General features: G+C 42.4%; 2 protein-coding genes across 4 annotated transcripts in view; one reads left to right on the top strand and one right to left on the bottom strand.

The window, feature by feature from the left end:
* The window catches only part of IDE (insulin degrading enzyme), a 416199-nt gene that overhangs the window by 207202 nt on the left and 184204 nt on the right, over window positions 1–24793 (bottom strand). The gene's annotated exons all lie outside the window — the stretch shown is intronic.
* On the top strand, window positions 3426–10892 carry HHEX (hematopoietically expressed homeobox). Its single transcript, XM_069097583.1, has 4 exons — window positions 3426–3853; window positions 6799–6977; window positions 7695–7745; window positions 9787–10892. The coding sequence occupies exons 1-4, from the start codon at window positions 3475–3477 to the stop codon at window positions 10009–10011; spliced, it is 834 nt and encodes a 277-aa protein (XP_068953684.1). The 5' UTR covers window positions 3426–3474; the 3' UTR covers window positions 10012–10892.

A 24793-nucleotide genomic window follows, 5' to 3' on the forward strand; every position in this document is an offset into this window, starting at 1 on the left:
AGAGAGAGAGAAAAGAGGAAGAAGAAGAAGAAGACGAAGACGAAGAAGAAGAAGAAGAAGAAGAAGAAGAAGAAGAAGAAGAAGAAGAAGAAGAAGAAGAAGAAGAAGAAGAAGAAGAAGAAGAAGAAGAAGAGATGTAAGGAGCAGAGGGAGAGAGATTTAGATAAAGGCCAGTAAGAAAAATTGAGAAAACAACAGTTTCAGGTGGGGGATGGTGGAAATCAGTAGAGTATTGGGGGGTGGGGGGTGGAAATGTGTCATTTATGGTGAACCTTCAGGGAAACAAAAAGACCTTGAACGGTCACCCTGGTGGGTCATGACTACAGGCATTATTATTGTCCCATTTGACATAGGGCCACATAGGAAGCAAGAACCGAAGGCAGAACGCCAGTCTGTCTAGTGCTACAGTTTACAAAATACTTTCCCTCCAAATCCCCAGGGGGTGAGGGGAGTAATAAAAATATCGCCCCCCATTTTACAGATAAGGTCACTACTATTAAGAGTATGGTAAAATGAGGAACCTAACCTTGAAATCTGGTAACGATCTTGGAGATCATCTGGTTCAACCGCTCTATTTTACATATAAGGAAATTGAGGCGAAGTGGCTTACCTGAAATTGTATGTCTCGTCTATAAAATGGGTACGATATCTGTGGTAGTTTCACGAATCAGCTGAGGAACAAACGAAAAAAAAAAATGTATGTGAATCGATTTGCCGGTCTTAAAGTCCTATATAAACAGCCCATTACTCCTCCTCCCACAACCTCTACTACAGAATAGCTCAGGTGAGATTAGAATTTGGGTTCAGTCAGCCCTCTTTCCACTACGTTATAAAAAAAAAAAAAGCAACCCCCCAAATCCTCTCCAAAATCTTACACTAACAACACAAGAGAAGAAGAGATTTTCTCAAGGGCTGGAATTAGAATCTAGTACAACTATCTGAAGAACAAACCGGTAGAGTTTTTTGTCTAATTTCATTGATTTCCAAAACACCTCCATCCATGGTTTGAAGGCGTGTTTCTGCTTTAGGTTCATAACTTTAAAAACAGCTTGGCTACTAACGTACGTGTGTATGCGCGTATACATAAATATGTGTGTATATCGTCACCTATATATATTTATCCTGTCTTCAATTCTCGCCTCTGTCCCAGAAGTGAGAATTTCAGAAAGATGGGCAAAAGGATACCTACTTTCCTTCCTTGCCACAGGTGAGGGAAACTCTCAGTGAGTTAGTTCGCAGATGCGTAGTTTTGAATGCAGACAACCCCGGATGCATAAACCAGGCAGCGGTGTTTTAAGGCTGATGAATAGCCACCAGGGCCCTCCCGGGAATGCAGCCAAAGACGGGTCAAGTCCCTGCAAAAGGGGCGTTGGTCAGAAAAGCGCCTCCCTGGTTCTAAAGGCGAGGGGGACACTAAGTCTTTTTTTTTTTTCCCAAACTGCCCCCCCCCCCCAAGTATTTCCGTGGAAGAGATTTCAATAAAAAACATCTGGAAAGGGAGACGACCGAGTTCCGGAGAACTGTGAGGGATTAAAAAAAAAAAAGATTGGAAAATGGGGTCCTGCAAAGAGGGCTGAAGGAAATGTAAAGAACCCTGATGTGGAGTCCAAAAGTTTAGGTCCGCTAATTGGTAGTTGTGTGATCTTGGATCAATCATTGGACTTAATCATTGGAATCAGAGTTTCCAATTTTGTAAAGTAAGGTAGTTGGACTACAGAATGTTTAAAAAATACTTGACAATCATAATTTCTACTATTCCAGTGAAATCTCTTCCTTTCACATTTATTTGCTTATATAAAAAATGAGGATCTGGAGTCCAGGATCAATGGATAGCTTTCAGGGAGTCCATGAACTTGGCTGGATGGAAAGGAAAATTACACCTTTGTTTTCACTAACTTCTAACTGAAATTTAGCATTTCCTTCAATTAAGAATTCTGAGGAGTCCTTAGGTTTCGCCAGACGCCACAAAGGGACTAGATGGTTTTTATGCCCTCTTCCAGATCTAAATCTTGGGATATTTTGGCCTTGTTTTAAAGCTAAGGGTATGGGAAGACATTCTCCTATTTTTTCATCGTTGTTGTCATTAATAACAATAACAGCTAACATTTATAGAGCGCTTGCAGTTTGTAAACTCCTTTGCCTTTAATTGCCATCTAATTAGATCACAACAATTATACGATTTGTTGCAATTGCAACAAGTGCCATTATTATCCCCATTTTATGGATGAGGAAATTGGTATCGAAAGAGTTTGGTAATTTGCCCAGGGTCCCACGGCTAGTTCACAGTAAGAGGCTCGAGCTGAAGGAAAGTCTTCCAGTTTGTCAGCCTAGCTCTCTATCCATATATTATGCCACACTGCCTCGTCCAGACCCTTGACTTTATAATTAAAAAAAAAATTTAATGAAAATTTTAGAATTTCAAATCCCCTTTGAAAGAGTTGAGCATTTTCAGTCCCCTAGTTAAGAAGTCCAGCTTTCCCTTTGAAGACTCAATGAAGTGACTGAGGACCAGGAATCTAGCTTGTTAAGGGCATTAGGTAGTCGCAGGCGGTTGTATCCAAAATACATTCAAGGCGTTTGTGACTCGAGGTTTAGTGTTTCTCACCTAAACTGTACCCCCTTCACCCTACCTTCCACCCCAAGTGGAAGTCTTGATTCGGAAAAGTGTCAAGGCGCTACCCGGGCCCCGCCTGCCCAGGACCATTGACCAGACCCCCATCCCGACCGGGGTAGGGGGGCCCAAACAGGGCTCCTTCCCCTACCAGAAGCTCTGGGTTTCGGGAACTTCAACTGAGGAGGTCCCCTCCAGGCAGAGGTCCCATAGCATGGGTGGGCCCAAGACATCTGGGCGATTCTGGACGCATCTTCTCCCACTCTCGCTCCTGCTCCAGACCCAAAACTTCGACAATTGATTGCTCAGGTCCCGGCCCCGAACGAGTCGAAGTAAAAAATGGTCCAACATGGGCCGGTAAGTAGATGGCTCCGCCCCGGCCTCAGGGCTAGGAGCTACAGCTGGCAGCTTCCCCACCCAGCCCTTCCCCTTTACCGATCGCCCTCCTGGGCTCTCCCCTCCGGGGACGACACGGGCTGGCTCGGAATGCAGACTGGGAGAGCCTGGGGCCGCCTCTTCTTGGGCTCCCCGGGAGGACAGTACATAGCCCCGCGCCTGGAGTGGAGTCCCGGAGCGGCCAGGGGCTGGGGACTAAGGACCAGGGCACCCCTAGACTCCCAGGGGGCGGAGAGCCGCGGGAGGGAGAAGGAGGGGGGGCGGTCCAGGGTCAGGGGCGGGAGGCGGCTCTCGGGGCCCAGCCCCATTGGCCATCGAGCCCTGCGGCAGGAAGGGGACAGGGACTAGGCGGCCCCACCCCGAACCCGGGCGAGCCTATCGCCGGGAGCTCGAAGCCCGGATAAATGTAGCGCCGGGAGGCGGGAGGGCTGCTCACAGAGGGGCTGCCAGTCAGCCAAGCGGCAGCCATGCAATACCCGCACCCCGGGCCCGGGGCCGCCGTGGGGGTTCCCCTGTACGCGCCTACCCCACTGCTGCAGCCGGTGCACCCGACGCCTTTCTACATCGAGGACATCCTGGGTAGGGGGGCCGGGGCCCCGCTGCCGCCCTCTGCTCCCACCCCAACCCCCACTCCCACCCTGCCTTCCCCCAATTCCTCCTTCACCAGCCTCGTGTCCTCCTACCGGACCCCCATCTACGAGCCCACGCCGATCCACCCCGCCTTCCCCCACCACCCGGCCGCGCTGGCCGCCACCTACGGGGCGGGCACCTTCGCAGGCCCTCTCTACCCCTTTCCCCGGACGGTGAACGACTACACGCACGCCCTGCTCCGGCACGACCCCTTGGGTAAGGTGGCCGAGGGCAGCGTGGAGGGGGGGGGGGGAATGTGTCACCCGCTGGCGGCAGCTCTGGGGCGTTGGCGCTGGTCCTTGGCGAGGGCGTGGGCGGCCAGGAGCAAGCAATTGAAAGTTATAGAAAAAGCCATAGAAAACGCCGGCCTCAGCCTCTGTGAGTGCACTGCCCAGGGAAGGGAGCAGGGACTGGCCGGGCTCGGACTACCCTCCCTCTGGTCTTGCTAGTTCTCAGTCGAGACACTGACCACATTGGTGACTCAGATTGGTTTTCCTGCACCTCGCCCACTGACCCTACGATAAATAGCTTTGTGGCAATGTGTGGTCGGAACCAGACTGGGTACCCACAGGAGACCTCTCGGGGTAGCCACTGGACTTGGGCATAGCTGTGCTCTTTCGGTACCGAGAGCTTAACAATTGTCTCGCATTCTCTGTAGAGTCAGTTCTCTATGGGGGAAGCGGCATAGGGAGGCGGCGGGGCCGGTTTGTGTGGAGGACTCAGAACTGAAGGGGTGCACGAAATTAAGTGGGTTCAGGGGAGCCCTGATCCCCTTGTGGCACTGATAGCCTCATGAAGCCCTGGTGCTTACAAGGCTGGACTTGGTTCAACAAGTTTGTGCAGTGAAAAGAGCCTGACCCTTTCCGTTCATACAGGAAATCTTGAGTTCTCGATAGGAGTAAATCTGGTTTCAGAAGCTGTTAAGTGTTTTCCTGGCTGCATGGAGCAGCCCCTTCCCCGGGAGTCGTGCACACTGCTGATTATTTTATCGACATCCTCAATACAGACAAATTCAGGAAACACTCGACTTCTGATAGCCGGGATCCGTTTTTCTGATATTGTTCATTTCCTCTGTGTGGGATGTGACTTTATGGCAGCTAAAATAACCAGTTGCTTCCTATTTTTTTTTTGAGGCTGTTTTGCACCAGTCTGTAGGCTGACGCAAGCAAAATCTCGAAAAACAATACTAGATTTTCAAAGGTTTCAGACGCAGACCTACTTGACGGACTGACCAAAGAGCACAGGAATCCCTGGACGTGAGCGGGCCCGGCTCCCAGTAAACCTGCGCGCCCAGTAGCCTGCTCGCTCAAGCACGCTACTTTTGATTTGGCCTGGTTATTGGCCCGTGCGCTTTGCTGGCCAGTTGGGCAGTAATCGCAACTGAGTCCTAGTTTAGGAGCTAGTCCCAGGAAACTTGCCTCAGTTTTGCTGCGGTCTACGTAAATTTTCGTGGATGCGTGGTTAAAACGCAGTCAGGCCGCAGGGGGAAACAGAAACTTTTCACAAATGGAGTGAGTGGTGGTGTTTGAAGCCTTTCCCAGTTACAGAAAGATTAAAGGAGAGGATCCACATATAGCTGCCTCGAGTGACCCCCTACCCTTTCCCATTTCAGCAGCTGCAGCGAAAGTTTCTGGGTTAGAGTAGGTTAGGTCGTCTCTGGAACTGACTCCCTAGGATCTCTAAGGCTGGCACTCGGGGAAGACGTTTGCTTAGAGAATGCAGTGAGTTTCCTTGGGTTACGACTGTGAAAGAGCAGAAGGAAGCATGGGGTTTTTCGAGATAGACCAACAGGAAACACATTGACGGAAATGTTGCCATAGCCCTAGGGGTGGCTTTAACTGGCCTCCTCGGAGAGCCTGGTGTGAAATCAGAGGAGCCAGAAGAATCACACTTAATGAAGATTGAAAATTCTTAGTGCACCCTGGAACGTAGGCGAGCCAAATCTGAATCGCACAGGGACCTTTACAAGGAATAGCTTTCTTCCTTCCCCACGAAAGCTTTTGTTAGCCCCACGTAGGCTAATAGAGAAATAGTGTAAGGGGCCACTTCTGTGGTTTTGGTATGAGATTCAATCCTACCAGTATATTTGAACCCCCCACAGTCCGAGGGTCTTTGGCAGATGAATGGTGATGTGGGCCTGGGGAAGATTAAGAATAACATCTCATATACAACCTCGTTCCTCAAAATATCTTTGAAAGTAGGTTCTTCAAATACTCATATTCCCTCTTTAAAGATGAGGAAACTGAGGTTTGGAGGGAATCGCAACGCATTTGTAATTGAGTTCTACTCCATTGCCAAACAAGGATTATACAGCCAGTCAGTCAGTAAACATTTACCAAGCACCTACTATGTGTTAGGCACAGTGCTAATTGCTGAGGATACGAAAAGAAACAAAGTCTCTGCCTACAATTTAAAGGGGGAGACAACAGGCAAACAAATATATACAAACAAGAAATAAACAGGACAAATAGGAAAGAATTAAAAGAGGGAAGGGACTAGAATTAAGAGTGACAGGGAAAGATTTCCTGCAGGAGATGGGATTTTATTTGGAACTTAAAAAGAAATCAGGTTCGTTACGAACGTTAGTTAGTAAGTGACATTGTCAGGACCCCAATCCAACCTTTTTTACTCCAAGACTCAAATTAGATAACAGATATAAAATTTCTATATACATATGAGCTATGGTTAATCATCTTGTGTCATTCAAGAATGACATTAAGTTGCAGCTAAAGATCTGAATAGCTTGTCATTCAAAATCCCCAGAATTTGCTTGAATAAGGAGAAAAATGTGAGTGCCTTGTTTGTCACCCGAAAGAACCCTGATTTGGAGTCCTAGGCCTTAAAATTGAAATCTCTACGCACACTTAACTGTGTGACAATAGGCAAGTTGCTGTAGTTCTCTGAAGCTCAGATTTTTCTTTGATATGATGGTAATATTGCTCAAATGAATTACCTACTTCATGAGAGTGTTGTGGGGAAATCACTGGGTACAAATTAAAGTACTGTGTAGATGTTTTATAGTTATTATTTTTATTTATGGACAACTGAAGAAATGGACCAAGGAGGAGGCCGCTATCCCAATTTAAAGAAAGGAAGGACTGGAGTCTTGGTGCTTGGGATAGTCAAGGTCACTCTGACCCTATATCTCTCCTCACCAACAGGCAAACCCCTTCTCTGGGGCCCCTTCATGCAGAGGCCACTACACAAAAGAAAGGGAGGACAAGTAAGGTTCTCCAATGACCAAACCATCGAATTGGAAAAGAAGTTTGAGACTCAGAAATACCTTTCCCCACCTGAGAGGAAGCGCCTTGCCAAGATGTTACAACTGAGTGAGAGGCAGGTGAGCTTTGAGACATAATTCCTTGGGACTGCTGTGAAAACAGTGGGACTGAGTGGGGTAGATGAGAGAGCAAGAAAGGATGGTCCAAGCTGGGTGTGCCTAATCCAAAAGTCTTAGTACCTATTTAGGTGAACGTTGAAGAAAGATTTACCCCGAATCTTTAAATTATTTTGACATTTTCAAGATAGCTTACATGACTAGGGAGTCATTATGGTATAGTGGATGATCTAAGGAACCATCTGTGACTTTGACTCTTGCTATCTTAAATGACAAGTCACTTAAGCCTCATTTTCTTTGTTAAACAATTGTTTCCTTAGATGACCTATAAATCAATTAACTTGACTTCCTACATATAAACCATGAAATACATTAGTTGGCAGATGTGAAGATCAAAAAGGAAACCACCTGGGTACAGCTGGTACCTTGTCATTAATTGAACTTATCTGAAGCTCTTCTAGAAATTTCTTAAGCCTCATTTTTTACCTGTTAAATGGAGATAATAATGCTGGCACTAGCTGTTGTGAGCACCGGTGCTTTGCAGAAGGGCTCCATAAACACTTGCTAACCGCCCGCATCCTGCAGCCACTAGTTTTGTCCCCGGATCCAAATGTCCTACGCTCCCCCCAACACCTGCACCAGATGCTCCTTTAAAGGGCCTTCTCGAAGGTCTGCATCCCGAACACGTGACAACGGGTCACTTTCTGTCGCTCTCTCTAGGTCAAAACCTGGTTTCAGAATCGGCGAGCCAAGTGGAGAAGGCTAAAGCAGGTACGAGGCACGGTATGGTTACTATAGCAATAACTCTTTTAATGATCTTATCTTCTAACGAGATACCTATTCGAGGTTGTATGCAAAAGTCATCCCCGAGGCTATTTAGCCTCTTCATCTTGATTAAAAAGGCAAATAGTCTTTTTGGAATCCAGTGGGATGCGACCAGGCGGCACTAACGCTAAAAGCACCTAATGCAGTCAGTCCCGGTGGCCATTACCGTGGGGGTTTCACACACTGCCTATTAAAGAACCACGCTAATTGTTTTATAAACCCATATGTTGTTTATCTAATTAACGCAGGAAAGATAAAGTAATTGCCAGTAAATTACTTAAGCAGTTATCTTTGGGGAGAATATTGTTTCTTCTATTGACACAATTATAATAAAACCAGGCAGGACTGGTAGGTAAATAGAAGGAAACAAACACCTTAGAGACTATTTGATCGGCTGCACACACAATGAAAATATCAACTATTTTTAACTCCTGCCCCTTAGCCCGGCTTAAGTCCAGGCTATAAATGAAGAGGGCGTTCTGAAATACATGCGAGAAAATATCCTATCGGGTTTGCAAATGCTATTGAAGCTTTTCCTCGGGAGAATAAAGCTCGGGTCTGCTCAAAAGGGGGGTGGGGAGTGGGAGACCCAAGAAGGGGGCGGGAGGAAGACAGTTGGTCCCTTTTTGTCTCCAAGCCCACGCCATGCTTGACATATAGTTGTTACTTAATTAATGTTTGTTGAATGGAATGGAATTGTTGAACTGAACTAAAAGGCAATTATCCCTCTAATTCGGTTACAAAGTTTGTTAAAGCTTTCCTGCAGTTAAGAATCAAGAATTCGATTTGTGGCAATCTGCACTGATCAAAGTTACCTGGTTAATTGCTGAGCTCTCCATTCCACTTTATTGTGTATATGTGGCCTCCATTTTAGTAGAAAATGGAAAATTTCAATAATAAAACGTTAAAAGTTTTGTTTTATGTATACATGATTGCAAAATTCATTCACTAGTCATTTAGTTCCAAGTGGGTGGAAAAATCTTGATTCCAATTTGTACTCTGGGTTGTTTTGTTTTGTTTTTGCCTATTTTAGTAGTGCCCAAGTAATTTGGACTGTCCCCCCCAGGGTTTTTGTTTGTTCTTTTTTGGATTTTAAACAAACAGGGACTACTTTCCTCTCAGTTAGGTGCAAGTTACCAAATCTGTATGTACTTTAATGGCTGATTGCCTCGAATTGGTATAGGCGGCTCTGCCTCTCCTCCATGGACAATCTTCTGTAATGCTGAAAGCCTTCCTCTGAGACTGCTAGCCCTACAGCTGGACTGTCTTTCCCCACCCCACCCCCACCTTCCTGGCTGACCATAACTTCTCTGCTCAAACCTCCTGCTTATTTAAACTTCACTCCGTAGGGACTCCAATCATTTTGAAAGTATTCTTTAATTCATTTTACAGTGCTGGTATATTTTTTTTAAGTCTAGAAAATCTTATTAGTGGATAAATCATGTTAACGCATCTAGTGAATGCAAAAAAAAAATTAATTTCTTCAGATAATCTTGAAAGCACTGGATTGGGCTGGAGCTAAATACTGAATTAGTATAATTCTATTATGGAGGTATATTCCTGGTGACTTCTTCAGTCTTTGGAAGATTTTAACCTCGATTTGGTGTTGAAAGAATGATTTCTTCCTGTAAAATTCATTAATTCAAAAGGGACTAATTGAGCAAGTAGATGGGGGGGGGGGGCGGCGCAGACTGGTCCCAGCCCGAAAGGGGAACAAAAAGTAAATAGATGAGTACATACAGAATAATTTCCATGAGGAGGGCAGGAGCCACTAGGGAGAAATGAATGTGTCAAATACAACCTTTTCACCCCAAAACTGAGACTTTAAGCTTTTGACAGTCTGCCTCAGTAAGCCACCAGTAACTGAACACTTCTTAACAAGACCTGATGGTATTAAAGACCAGACGTGAATTCTAAAGCCAAAATTATAGACAGTTCATTTTTCATTACTCCACATCCTACCCCCATTTTTATTCCTTTTATATAGGAGAACCCTCAGAACAAAAAAGAAGATTTGGAAAATCCAGACCGACACTGTGATCAGAGACAAGATAGCTGTTTGCCCAGTGACCAGACAAAAGACCTTTCTCTGGATAACTCACAGTGTTCTCCCTCCCTTGCTTCCCAGGAAGACCTGGAGTCAGAGATTTCAGAGGATTCTGATCAGGAAGTGGACATTGAGGGAGATAAAGGCTATTACCAGGCAGGATGATTATGAATGGACACCTGGAAACTGAGCAAAACTGGACTTGGGGATAATAGCCCTTATTTTCCTTTAAATTTATGATCTCTAAAGAAGAGCTAAGGGGAAAAAAATGAACCAAAGGGAATTCACTTTCTCTCCTATCAAAAAACTAAATAATGTGGTGCTCTGGCTAAGTTAACAAATACCCATGTTAGTCTTGATTTTTTTTTTTTTACCAAAGAAATAAGTTTTGATTTTAAGTTGTTACGCTAAAATTGATTTTGAAATGATTAAATATACTTCCTGAAGCAAATCGCCACAGCCGGCTAACCAAATTCTTGGTTTAATTAAAAAAAAAACAACACCACAATATATAGCATTAAAAGTTTAATTAGACTTTCCGTATTGATGTTTTTCCTAATCCAGATCTATGATCTACTTAGCACCATGGGAGATTCCTTGTTCATGAAGTGTCCGAGGCTAGACCAGGTCCTGAATCCAGGTTTTCTAGATGTCACTTTTTTAAAAGCGAACTGTTTTTTAAATTTTTATCTAAAAGTCTCGAAGCACCTGTCTCAAACCTGGTTAAACTTGGAATCATTTCAGAGATTTGCCTGTTAATCCTGCTCTTTTGTCGGTAAAATACTCTGGGTAAGATGCTGCCTTCTGTGCTGTTGTTTATCTTCCAGTAACTATTTGACAAGAAACTGTGATAAAGGGTGACAGGCCATTGAAGAGAAACTGACACATCAGTCACCAAAACTAATCTCAAATATACTCAAAGTAGCAGGTTGAATTATATATGTGTATGTAGATTGTAGATAATTCTTTGTGGTTTTATATTGTTCATTGTTTATATTGTGTACATACTTCTTAACTGTCAAAAAAAATCGATGACAACCTAACAAGCCAGTGTCTTTTTTTTTTTTAACTGAGAAATGTGTCTATAAAACAAATTCACTGATGGATCAATCAGTTGAAAGCTTCCATGGCTTTCTTTCATTCGGTCAGAACTTGCTAAATCCTCCAGGCTGAGCTAAACTCAGGCTAAGGATTGAATTTTTACTGGTGCTGGGGTGTTGGTTGCAAGGGGGGATTGGTATTTGTATTTGCTCGATCCCAGTCCTTCCTGTCACTTCATGCAAATGTGTGAGAATGAGTTGAGCCTAGCACCTTTCCAGGATAATGTTAATTGGTATTGGGGGAGACTTTACCTGGGCAAAGCTCATAGCTATTATTGAGAAGTGACCCTTGGAGAAAATGAGAGCCACAATTCTGAGAACCATCAGATAAGTACAAATGGTCAGTCTGTTTAGAAAGAGAAAGTCGAAGAACAGAACTGAAAGTGAGTGGGCCTGCCCTTAGGAGTCCCCCACCCCCACCCTTTTCCCCAGCAGCTACCCAGGTTGTATTGATTGATTTGTAGTAGGAGCCTTTGGCTGGTCTCTGGTCGCCCTTGACCTGCCTGAGTCAACAGTGCCCCCCTAGCCAATCCCCCATCACAATGTTCAGCTAGAGGCTTCTAGAAACAGGTTTCTTTGAGACAGAAGGAAAGACTAATGGGGAAAAAAGGTTAGCCATAAACTGACGATAATCCTCGTCAAGTTTCTGAACCTCCCTAGGTCCCGGTTTCCTCCTCAGTAAAATGAGGGAGCTAGGCTAGTGATGGTCTTTAAATGATAAATCCTAGTGTCTCTCTGACAGTTGATCTTAAGTTTTAAGATGTCTTTTAAGTGTCTAAGATCTGGCTGGGAAAAAAAGGGGCTAGACTCAGGTACAGAGAAGCCAGATCGCCCGATCCTGAGTGAATGGTTGAACAAGCAAAACCTTTGAAAGGGACATCGGTCTCAGCTCACAGAAATCGTAGAATCTGAGAGTTGGAAGGGACCTTAACCGCTGTAGAGTTCAACCAGAAAAGAAGCCCATTTCAAAGAGGTCTTATAGCCTCTGCTCCAATGGAAGGGAAGCCTATTCCACTTTGGGGCACTTGTAATTGTTAGGAAGGTTTTCCCTTGAAGTCAAGAATAAATTTGCCTCTTTGCAACTTCCATTGCCCCAAACAGAATAAGTAGCCATCACGTCTCTTCTCCCTGTCCTCTCCAAGCTAAATATCCTGGTTTCTTCCGCTAGTCCTCCCAGGACGAGGACTAAAAGGACCTTCACCATCCTGGCTGACCTGCCTAGTTGGACATTCCAGCTTATCAATGCCTTGTGGTGCCCAGATCTAAACATAATACTCCAGTTGTGGTCTGACCAGGTCAGAGTACACAGGAGACTGCCTCATTCCTGGAAGCTGCGCTTCTGTGAATACAGTCCCAGATCCTAAGAGTGTCTCTGTCCATTACATAGCTTCCCCTCTGCCCCTCTCCTAAGCTGGGCACTGGACAGAAAATCTCAGCAGCAGGGCATTGGCCTGTGTCTAGAGGCAGCTAGTTGATGCACTGGGTAGGGTAATGCAGCCTGGAGTCAGGAAGACCTGCATTCAAATATAGCCTTAGCTGTGTGACCTGGGCAAGTCACTTAACCTCTGCCTTAGTTTCCTCAACTGTAAAATTAGATAATAATAGCACCTCCTTCCCAGGATTGTTGTGAGGATCAAACGAAATATTTGTAAAGTGCTTGACACTTGTAAATGTCAATTTTTTAAAAATAGCACATAGTAGGTGCTATTATCAATAAATGCCTGTTCCCTCTCTCCTCTGAGTCTGTGGGTGGGAGACAGGGTCCTTTAGATACCAGCCTAGAGGTCAGAAATGAGGATCTTGGCATTGCAAGTTTTCAGTTAAAATTAGCAGCTTTGTTTTTTAGTTGAATGATCAGTCAGAAAGGACAGGAAGATGAATGGGTAAAAGTACATATATGTTAAAGGGAAGAATGAATATATGGGTGAGATATCTGAGCGTTGATGAGCAGAATTCAGGATGTTGATGAAGGCTGAAGCGATTTGGAGGAGGTGGCCAGTGCTGATGGGCAGTAAGTGAGGAGGCTCTGGAATCACTGCCCTGACTGAGAGCAGTAGTCTTGACTGACCCTAGGTCAGGAAGAATTTTAAGGAGACCCAATTTATTCCCTTCAATCTAATCCACTTAGTCTTAGACAAGAAGCAATCAAAGTTCCATTTGATTGATTATAGTTGTTCAGGCACTGACTGGGAGGGTGCCGTTCCCCCTCTCTCCTACCTCAAGGTACATCTCAGCATTGGGATGCTCTACTTTTTCTTCTGAAATCCCTCTGAGTCTACTGAGACTCCTATAGGGGATAGGTACATAGTAGGCAACTTGGATTATGGTGATGGGTCTGTTCAGAATGGTTCAGTCTTATCTCTTTAGGTTTCCTCATGGGGATCAAGTCTTGAAGTCTAAAGCAGCATTCAAGGTTAGCACAGAGAGTTTTTAGGGCTAGAAATTACTTTGGAACTCAGCCCCATTTGACAGATGAGGAAACCAAGGGTCAGAAATGACATCCAGTGATATCCAATTCCTTTTTTTTTATTTCTGCCATCCAATTCTTAATGGCAAAGCTAAGACTAAATCCCAGGTCTCCCAACCAGTAGTCTAGGATCCCTCACCCCCCAGGGGTCCTTCAAATACCCTTCTTCCAAATTTCTTTCCTTGTTGTGACCCAGCTCAGAGTCTCCCTGACCGCCCCCCCCATCAGGACCCCTGGGAGTGTTTGCCCAGTCCCACCCTTCCAGATGCACCAACTGACCCTTTGAGTGGAATTGTATCACTGATTTCAAAGGTCATAGTTGATTTTGGGCTGAAAATAAAATCTGTATGTGATTTTAGGGAACAAGAAGCTTGTGGACTGATTACTGAATTAAAGCAATTCCGAAATCAGTGTGTGCGCATTGCTCCTGGAGATAACCCCTGGTTAATGTTTATGGTTCACAAATAGCTTCAGCATGAGAATTGGGGGGGGGGGGGTAGAGAAAGGCTGTGGGACTCTCAATTGTCAATAGAAACTCAGCCGAGTTAAATCTGGGTTTTACTGAAGGCTACTCTCCCACACAAGGACATTTCCCTATTTCAGCATATCCAAAACCAGGCAAGGTCCATAGGGCAGTAGAATGTAAGCTCATTGAGGGCAGGGAGTATTTTTCATTTTGTCTGTATATACCCAGTGTTCTGCGCTGTTCTTTGCATATGGTAGACATGTAATAAATGTTTGCTATTTTGGGTTGGATGGGATCTTAAAGATTTCCTAGACCTAGTCTAATGCTGGGGAAGGAGGGGGGGAGTGGGTGTGATATGTCATAAAAGTAGTCCTGCTGTCATTACAGGCCACAGGTTCGAATCCCTTCTCTGGCACTTATTACCTCTTTGGTACTAGGTGACTTTATTAATTTATGATCTTTATCACTTCATTTTTAGAAGTGAGGAAATTGAAGCCAATTGGGGATGTAGCCACTAGCCCAAGTTACCACAGAGCTAGAGTCTGGAACACAGATTTTATGGGACGTCAGGCCAGGTGTGAGGAAGATTCCAGCACCCCACTCAGTTCTCTATCAGGTCTATAAGCATGTGTTAAACACAAATGGAGGACACACACCTCCTTTTGGTTTTCCCAACTTGGGTGGGAAAGATTCTGACAATCATTCATTTCTGTGCCCACATTTCAGCTGTGTTATTAATAAGGTATGAATCCTGCCCACAATCCAAGCATTTTTTATTTGTTTGCCTCCTGGCTATTTAATGTTGAATCAGCATGTATGACCTTTATAACACAGCTCTGGTCTTGTTTTTAACTCTTTTATCAGGAGATCCAACTTGAAAACGGTTATCATTTAGCAGAAAGACAAACAGCAGAGCACATTTCTGTAAGCAGCACGTTAATGATTGGGAGAATTGCCCCAATTTCTACATGACAGTGTGTGATTAATCCTCTGGGTCATGTTCTTATAGCCCAAACGATCCCGTTCATCCTTCTTTGATATTCAAAGCCCTCGCTCACTTAATAGGATATTGATTTCAGTGCACCATGTACTTTGACTCTATAAACAGCCTCACTTTCAGGGACTGCCAGCTCTGTGGGGAGGATTTTTGATGAAGAATAATTGCCTAAGACCTCTTTTGCCTAGTTTTTATGGTCTCTCCAACTCAGGGAAGGTGATAAGGTACCATTTCTGGTGGGAAAAGAGGAAATCATTTCTGATAGACTAGATTATTGATAGAATGAGTCCAAAAGGATCAATTCACTTTCAAACCAATCACCCTGCTCTTTCCCGGCTTCACAGCTCTGAATATTCATTTCAATTAATCTGGGAGAGGGCATTGTATTCAAAGAAATGGATTTAGATTTGAGGAAATGAAACTCAGATTCAGCAGCAATCTTTAGAGCTTGAAGAGCCCCTAGGGATGGGAGAGACCCAACCTACCTCATTTTACAGATGGGGAAACTGGGACTCCCGGAGGAGAGTTAACTTGTTTGAGTTTTGCAAAGCCAGAAATAGAATGGAGATCTTCTGGCTCCAAGGTCAATGCTTTTCTTTTTCTTTCTAAGCTGCTTCTCTCTCTCTGGGATAAGAACTCTTCTTCCAGGTTCAGGTTTCAACTGGGCTGTCATATGTCAGCATACCAGGAGTGTATCTTTCCTACAAAATTGAATGGTGAGACTTTACACATAATGCACAGACAAAATGGATCGGGGCCTGGCTGGGGATGACATTGGATGGGAAAATAGGGAAAACAGACTAACAGTCATCCAGATGCTTGGAATCTTATACTTAAAATATACAGACGTTTGATCAGGTTTTCTTCCAATTTTGTTGTTGTTCAGTCATAACTTCCTCTCCATCGTGGCTTCCTTCTAGTCTAAGATTTTTCTTTTCACTTTCCCTCTCCCCCTTGTTTATAATATGTTCATTTCTTTCTTTTTTCTTTTTTGGAGGGCAATTGGGATTAAGTGACTTGCCCAAAGTCACACAGCTAGTAAGTGTGTCAAGCGTCTGAGGTCACATTTGAACTCAGGTCCTCCTGATTCCAGGGCCGGTGCTCTATTCACTTCACCACCTAGCCACCCCATAACATGTTTATTTCTGAAATACTTTAAGGGTGTCCCTTCACTCATTCATTCATTCAGCCCACAAGCATTCAGTGCTTGTGCCAGGACAAATGCAAAGACAAAAAAAAGGGGGGTGGGAGCTTCTACTATCTTGTGTGAAATATACAGATGTTTGAGAAGAGGACTTTGGTGGGAAATGACCCTTGAAGGAAGCTAGAAATCATGAATCAGAAGTAAGGAGGGAATGAATTCCTGGCATCCGGAGGACAGACAGCTGAAAAGCCAGGGAGTAGAAGAGGGAAGGGCAAATATGGCAAGTTTGGCTGCAACCTAGCATATGGGAAGGAGAAGAATGTTCAATGAGCCTAGAAGAATGTTCAAAGAACCTAGAACCTAGAGCTATATTGAAAAGGATTTCAAATACCAGAAGAATTTTTATTTTATCCTATGGAAAATTGGAAGCCAGTGGAGCTTCTCCAGCATATATGTGACAAGACTAGACCCGTGCTGTAGGAATAACAATCTGGATAGAAGTGGTGGGTTGGAAAAGGGAAAAGCCAGAGGGTAAGGTAGACCAAATTATAAAGCTATCACAGTAGTGTAGGGGAGAAGTGCTGAGGGCCTGGATTAGAATGATGACTTAAGTGGAGATTTTTAGTGGAGAGATGGGTACAGATATGAATGAAGTTGTGGAGTTTTGGCAAGGTGTCCTTTCCTAAAGATTTAACTGGGGTGAATGAAAATTGCAAGCCAACTTTATGGATGATAGCTTTGAATAGGAAGTCTTCTGGGAGAGACATTGTTGACTTGCTTTTCTTAGCTCGCTCCTCTTGAAGTCAGAACAAAATGAGGAGCAAATACTGCCTCTGACCTTGGGACATGACTTAACCTCTCTCAGGTTCAAATTCCTCTTCTACCAAATGGGAGTGATAACTGCTGCTTCATAGGATTGCTAAAAGGATTAAATAATGTGTATGAAGGGCTTTGCAAATTTAAAGACATATATCTAAATGCAAATTTAGAAGATATCTATATAGAGAGATCTACATAAAAGATATATGACATCTATACTGTGTAGGAGATCTCTTTGTCTCTGTGTCTCTGTTTCTCTCAGATTTGTAACATGCATAGAGGGCTGACCTTGGGCTCCATAAGGTCACTGTATTTTAAGTGCTGACTGACACACACTAGCTGCTCGACCACGAACAGTCACTAAGTCATTTAATACCTCATTTAAATAGACAATTCTTTAAGGTAATAAAATAACAAGCAAGCTGTTGATCTGCATTGAAGGAATGAGTTGCCCCACAGCAATGAAATCAAAGATCCGGGCCCAAAGAAAACCAAAGCCAAAGCATCTGGCAGACATGGAACCAAGGAGCTGCTACTTCTTATGAAAAGCCAGTATTTAGTGGAAAGGGCCCAGGACTAGGAATTTGAAAGTGGAAGAGCTCACCAGAAGCGTGACCAAGGGCGGTCAAACGGGGCAGATACACAATATCTGTTCTGCCTAGAGCACCGGTTTGAAGTGAGGAGCCAATGCCAATGTATTTAAAATCACTAATTAAGTAAGGCTATTATTATTGTTATTTGTTCCTTTGACTGAGATGCACACTTGAATGAGCCAGTTTTAGTATTGTCCATAAAGACCTAGGAAGACTAAGGGTAGGGTAGGAGGGGGGTGGGGAGGGGACAGAGAAATCTAATCGAAAACTAGGTCTACACAGGAGCAGAAAATACTTTGTTTGGAAACAAACCTGGGATGGATATGAACGAAAGCGTTTCCATGGCCCCGATGGCCAGATTCTTTGGGGGCTGCTTTTTAAATTTAATTCAGTCCAATTCCAGACATTGATGGAGGGCCTCTCTGTGCAAAGGCAGATGCACCCAGGAAGCCAGGTTGCTAGGGAAGGTATGTGTCCCTCTGATTAGAACGCAGATGTGGGGAAGGACATCCCAATGGCTAAGCGACCTCTCACCGTGGATGCAGTTGTGGGGGTAGGGTGGGAAGAAGTTTTGCCTATTCGAAGAGAGGTCTTTCTGACCATAGGCTCCATCTTGTCAGTGATTTTCCCACACATATTCTTAATACCCTCTCTATCTCCACACAGACTCTCATAACCCAGAAACGAGTTGGAGGATGAGAGAGTGGGGAGAGGAAAAACGAATCTCTTGGAAATCTGAAATTTTAAGAACTCTGATCTCAGTTAAGTCTAAAGCCCTTATCTGAGCTGCGTTCAGGATTCCTACAGCTTGGCCCGAGTGTTATTTGGAAACACCTTAGCACCGTGCCTACTACAGTGCTATATCAATGCTAGCCATTATTTAACATTTTAATTTTTTTTAAGCATTAAGTAACGCCCTTCTTTCCTCCCTTTTCTCTTCCTGTCCTTTGTTTTCTTTTCTCCTTTCTTCTTTGCTCTCTCCCTGTCTTCATTCCTCCTCCTCTCAGTCAATATGTGAAATTTCTTGCTTCTCTTTCTCTTTTCTTCCTTCCTTCCACTACTTGCCTTCCATCAGATATTTCAATTTTTTAAAATACATTCATGTTTTTACTAATTTTGTAATCCTTTAATATAAATTTTATCTTTACTTCCATCAACAAGTACAGGTATTCAAATATGAACAAGAGAGTGGTTCTGGTCCTGTGGTGTCATCAGCATAGGGAATTTGAGGTGTAGAAATTCTCTCCACCGATCCAGATTAGCAATTTGTTTGAAATTTAAGACAATTTTCTGAGGTATTGAGAGGCCAAATGACCTGCAGTTGGATGTTCAGCCAGTATGTGTCAGCTGTGACTCGAAAGGGAGCTGCACGATGCTACTTCTCAACATAAGAGTTCGTACATAAGGAAATAACCACAATGGAAACTTAAACAAACCAACAAACTATTGTAAGTAATTTTGTAGGTCTTGATTTTCCATTATTTACTCATTGACTCCACCCCCCCTATGCTGTATTTATGAACAGAGATGTCCTTATTTTCCTATCTAATTTATTTTCAGGATTTTGCTATTACAAACAGTTTTGCTAGGAACATTTTGCTATAAATAGATGCTTTTTATCTAGTGGTCAGCATTGGAAACAATAGGTAGATCAGATTTAAAAATATGTTGTTGTTGTTGTTTTTTTGTAAAGTGGTATAGATCCGCATTTGTTTCCATAGATTTAAAAATATGCTGAATAAGATATGTTTTAATATGACACCAAGAATGTCTCTATTGAGTCAGAAGACTTTTTTCTACCTCTTGGACAGGAGCACTAATATTGTTTCTTACCACAGTAAATATTTCATTTGGAAGGGGGGCGGTCCTCGCATATATCTGGCATCCCCAAACCCCTAATATAACATTAGTTTGCATTAATAGAGATGCAATGTTCAGAACTGTGTAGGTGATAATTCTACGGAATTCTTCCCTGGTCGGAAAACAGCTAGAGTAGTGCTTTCGTTCTGGATATCACACATTAGGAAGGACTTTAAGAAGCTGGAGAGCATTTTGATTAAGATCAAGGACCTTGAGACCATGAGTTGAAAGAACTAAGGGTTTTTGACTTGAAGGAGAGGACTAAGGAAAGGAGTAGGGATGTGATTTGATCTTCAGTGTTAAAGGGCGGTCAAGTTCAAGAAGAATTCTATCTGTTGGGATTGGTTCTAGAGGGCAGAATTAGAAGCAGTGGGTGGAATTTGCAGAAAGGTGAATTTAATCTGGCTCTATACTTTAGGATAAAGATACCTAAAGATTAGTGTTTTAAAAGTGAAATGTGTTGCCTCAGGATATAGTTGTCTCTCCTCACTTCTAACAGAAGTTGGATGACCATTTATTTGTTGGGTATGTGGCAGAAGGGTGGGGCTTTTAAAAAAAAGTTTAAAAAAAATTTTTTTAATGTTATTTATTCCTTTTTTGTTTCCATAGCAAAACCATTTCCAGATATTATCCTTTTTTTTTTTTTTAACATCTGACAGGGTATGTAACATTCTAAGGCCATAGTTCTCCACCTTTCCAGCAAAAGGTATATTTCATTATCTCTTCTCTGGGGCCAAGACTTGACCCTGGGTTTATGAAGATTATTTCAGCTGAACGGAAGGGTCTATCAAGCTGGAAAAGCTTGGGCCTGGCAACAGAATGTCTGTCTGTCACTCAAGGAACATCATAAACTAATTCAAGGTGATCACTTTGTTGTCTAAAGGGTAATGAATTTATTTTGATTGTAGCAACTCCTGAAGACTATTAAGCCACAGAGAAATTGTAATTAGTACCAGTGAAGGGAGTATACATCCTAACCCAGTCATACAGCCTTGAAATAAGTGAAATGAAGTATAAGAATAAAGGGACTTTAAGGTTGAGAACCTTTAAAAATAAAAACTTTCATCACTAACCCACAGAAAATATTAAGTTCTACATACAAAAATGCAAATTTAAAGAAAAAAATTGTTTTAAAAGTGAAATGAAATGTTAGTGAGAAGCATTATAGAATGAAGGATGGGAAATAAGCTTCAGTCCAGAAGGCTTGAATTCAAATCCCTCCCCTGGCACATATTGACTATGAGACTATAGGCAAGACATTCTTCACCTCTTCTTGTCCCAGATAACACTTTAAAAAATTAATTGATTGATTTTTAATTTTCAACATTCACTTTTGTAAGCTTTTGAGTTCTAAATTCTCCTCCCCACTCCCCAAGACAGCATGCAATATTACAATCATACTAAAGATATTTCCACATTAGTCATGTCATAAAAGAAGAATCAGAACAAAAGGGAAAATCCATGAGAAAGAAACAACAACGAAAGAGAAAACAGTAGGCTTCGATTTTTGTGCAAGACTCCATAGTTCTTTTTTGATGGACGTGGATGGCATTTTCCATCACGAGTCTTTTGGAATTGTCTTAGTTCATTGGATTGCTGAGAATAGCAAAGTCTAGCAAAGTTGGTCATCACACAATGCTGCTGTTTTTGTGTACAATGTTCTCCTGGTACTGCTCACTTCATTCACCACCAAATAACTCTTAAAAGACTGATCTGCATGATTCCCACACTAGAAATTCCCTCTATCTGTAAAATTCCCAGTCTGAGCTACCTTCCTCCCCATTCCCCCAGGTCAACATACAGGATGTCACTCTGTTAGACTTTGGGGCCAATGAACTGATAGGGTGAAAAATATTGAGGAAATGAATACTGGAAAATTTTTCTTTCCTGAAGAAAAAGTTTTTCTGCAGACTATATTTCAAAACAATAACAACAACAAAGCCCAAAAATCTGCCTGGAGAAGCATTATGAGGTACCATAGATTTAGAATTGAATGAATTAGAGATTTAATCCAGTGATTTAGTCCAGTCAGTGATTCTCAGACTTTTAGGCCTTAGGAACCTTTTATGCTTTTAAATTATCAAAGGACCCTCCCTCCCCACCAAGAACTTTTTGTTTATATTCTATCTATCAATTATAGCTGTCAATTAACTCTATCAATATTTATCTGTATGTATATCTATCAGTAGGGGCAGGTAGGTGGCTGGGTAGTCCAGTGGATAGAGCTCCAGACCTAGAGTCAGGAAGACTCCTCTTCTGGAGTTCAAATCTAGCTTCAGACACTTACTTGCTGTGTAACCCTGGGCAAGTCACTGTAAAATGAGTGGAGAAGGAAATGGCAAACCACTCTAGTATCTTTGCTAAGAAAACCCCAAATGGGGTCCTGAAGGGTAGGACACAACTGAATAACAGTAATATCTATCAATATCTACCATATTAAAAATAAAAACATTTTAATACTATCATGAAAATAGTTTTGATTTCACAGGTCCCCTGAAAGGGTACCAAGGACCACCTGGCTTAAACTTTGAGAATTGCTGATCTAGTCTAACCCCTTTATTTGGCAGACAAGAAAATTGAAGGGGAAAGTAACTTGCCCAAGGTTCAGTAGGTACCTAGGCAGCAAGGACACAGCTAGAATCAGAGGGTGTGTCCATTGAGCAGAGTCCAGGATTCTCCTCATCACTATGATTTTAACCATTTTCTCTTTAAATAATGATGACATTGCTTGGTTCATTAGTAAAGAGAATCTGAATGAGGTTTTCTCTTTTGAACTTTCAAGTGCTCCCAATGGGAATGGGAAACTGGTAATGAGAATAGAGAAAAGAAAGGATCCTCCCAGTTTCTGCTCCCTCCAACTCCCCTGGAACTTACTGGTTCAAACAGGGGATGATCTTGTTGTGAATCTTCTCTGGCCTCATTCCATGGGGTTGTATAGGGTATGCAGTCATTTGCCTGACAATACTAGAAAGGTAGAATACAATGGTTTTCTACTATTTAAAAACATTAACAGTAAAAATCCTGTCCCTATGAAACATGAACTATCAAAGAATGAAAACTAAAATGTTTATGACTTTTCAGGAAGCAGGGAAGAAACTCATTCATCAGCTTAAACAGAAGGTCTTGTTTTTCTGGACACTTATGATGACTCTCTTTACTGTCTCCCATCCTTACCTACCAAACAGGGGAGGATCAGATTCAATAATTGCATGCATTGATTCATTTAAATGTGTGTGTGTGTGTGTGTAACATATGTGTATATATACATATGCCTGATGTGTACAATATACTAAGCTGGGCTTTGAAGAGTAAGCCATGGTCCTTTCTCTAAAAGGGCTTACACTCTAGTAAGGGAGATAAGATATGTATGTCATGGTATACCCATTGCAACATAATAAATTTTTAAGAAGCATATAACAAGATAAAAGATCACACAAAGAAGAAATCACTTTTAGCTAGAGGAATCAGGAAAGGCTTCATGGAGAGTATGATATTCTAACCAGTTCTTGAATCAGCAGACAGAGATAGAATGGGCCTGGATTTAGGAAGACTTAAGTTCAAATCCAGCTCCAGACATTTACTAGCTATCTGACCCTGGGCAAACATCTATTTACCTCAGTTTCCTCAACTGTAAAAATAAGGATAACAATAGTAGCTTCCTCAAGTTCCCGGAACATATTAGATGTTTAATAAGTGCTGATTCCCTTCCCCTGAAGGATGAGCAAGCTGTCCACTAATCAAGATGGGGAGGGCACTTCAGGTACAAGGATCACCAGTAAGTGAAGACTCAGAAGGCAGCATAATGTAGTGGACAGTGAGTGGTAGACATTAGGAGTCAGGAAGCCAGAGATCTGGTTCCAGTTCTGTCTCTAACTAGGAGTGTGAGTTTATAAACCACATTTCATTTCTCTGAGTCTCAGGTTCCTTATCTGCAAAATCTGTGAACTGGCCCAAGTTCTTTTGAGCTGTTGTATTGTTCTTATGAATTGAATGTATTGATATTCTTCTTCTTTAAGTAGAGACAACTCTGCTAAAGCAATAATAATAACTGATCTTTAGGGGCACCTAGGTGTCGAGGTGCATAGAATGCTGGCCCTGGAGTCAGGAGGACCTGAGTTCAAATGTGACCTCAGACACTTGACACTTGGTAGCTGTGTGTCCCTGGGCAAGTCACTTAACCCCTATTGACTCACAAAAAATAACTGACCTTCATGTGCAGTTATAATATTTTAAAATTACTCTACATACTTCTTATCTCATATAAATAACATGACAACCTTTGAGGTAGGTATCACAGCTATTATTACCCCCATTGTACAAATGAAGAAACTGAGGCTGAAAGAGGCTAAAAACTTTGTCTCTGCTCACACAAAGTCAGTGCCATAGGTGCCGTCTGAACAGTCATCTTCTTGACTTTTCAATCTAGCATCTGCCCACATGCCACACTGCCTCTTAATAACTTTAAGATCGTTAATATTATCATTGCTCTTGTCGTCATCAGGCAAATGGAAGCTAAAAATTAAATGCTTGAAAACATTTGTTGAAGTTTTTTATTAAAAGGGCAGAATCAAACTGATGGGAGGGAGGGAGGACCTTCCCAACAGTAAGCTAAATTGTGTTTATTTAACACAGTGACTGAAGGTCTTATTTTTCCTTAGCTGCCTACGGAATCTGCATTACTACAGACTTACCATTATTTGCAAATTATACTGGACTAATTGAATAAATGTTTAAAAAATGGACACTGAGTGCTAGTTTGAAGGGACAGAGGAAATGGTTTCTTAGACAACTGCCAGCCACATATTGATTTGATAGTAGGTAGGTAGAGGGAGCGAGAGGATTATGGTGATGCATGGAGCTGTTGATTATTTAATTGAAGGTAAAATTTTTAGCTTCACTAGTCAATTACCTGATCTCCTTATGTTCTTCAGAATCACCCATGTACCTCTACTGAAGCAGCTGCCCCTTGTTGTCATATTATTTCAGGCAGCAGGAAAAATAACTTGCTAATGGTGATTAACCTTTGTCAACCTGTGCTATTTTAAAAAAAATATATGTTCCACTTTTTTATGAAATGCTATTCAGGTTTATCTGACCTTTGTGACTCTGAACTTGTCTTATTAGGCTTATCAAGTCCAAATTGTGTTTACAAAATGTATATTTTTTTGTGCTAAAAAAAAATTATTCTCTCTTTTTTTTTTTTAAGCAATTGGGGTTAACTTGCCCAAGGTTACACTGCCAGTTTTTTTTTTTTTTGTGTGTGTGGGTATTAAGTATCTGAGGCCAAACCGATCCCTGGTCCTCCACCTAGCCTCCCCTAAATAAAATCATTTTCAAAGTTTTAGCTGAAATTTTGTTACATGTATACATATTATTCGCAAGTTTCATTTCTGATAGCTGTGATAGTGGAGCACATACACGTTCTCCCAAGACGGAAAGCCTTCTGTCTTCTGAGGCCCAACCTAACTAAATTTGGAGAGGCTCATTACAACAACACTGGT

The sequence above is a fragment of the Petaurus breviceps genome, unplaced genomic scaffold, assembly GCF_028583685.1.
Source record: "Petaurus breviceps papuanus isolate PSGF00001 unplaced genomic scaffold, PetGlider_PUasm1.0 37, whole genome shotgun sequence".
Lineage (NCBI taxonomy): Eukaryota > Metazoa > Chordata > Mammalia > Diprotodontia > Petauridae > Petaurus > Petaurus breviceps.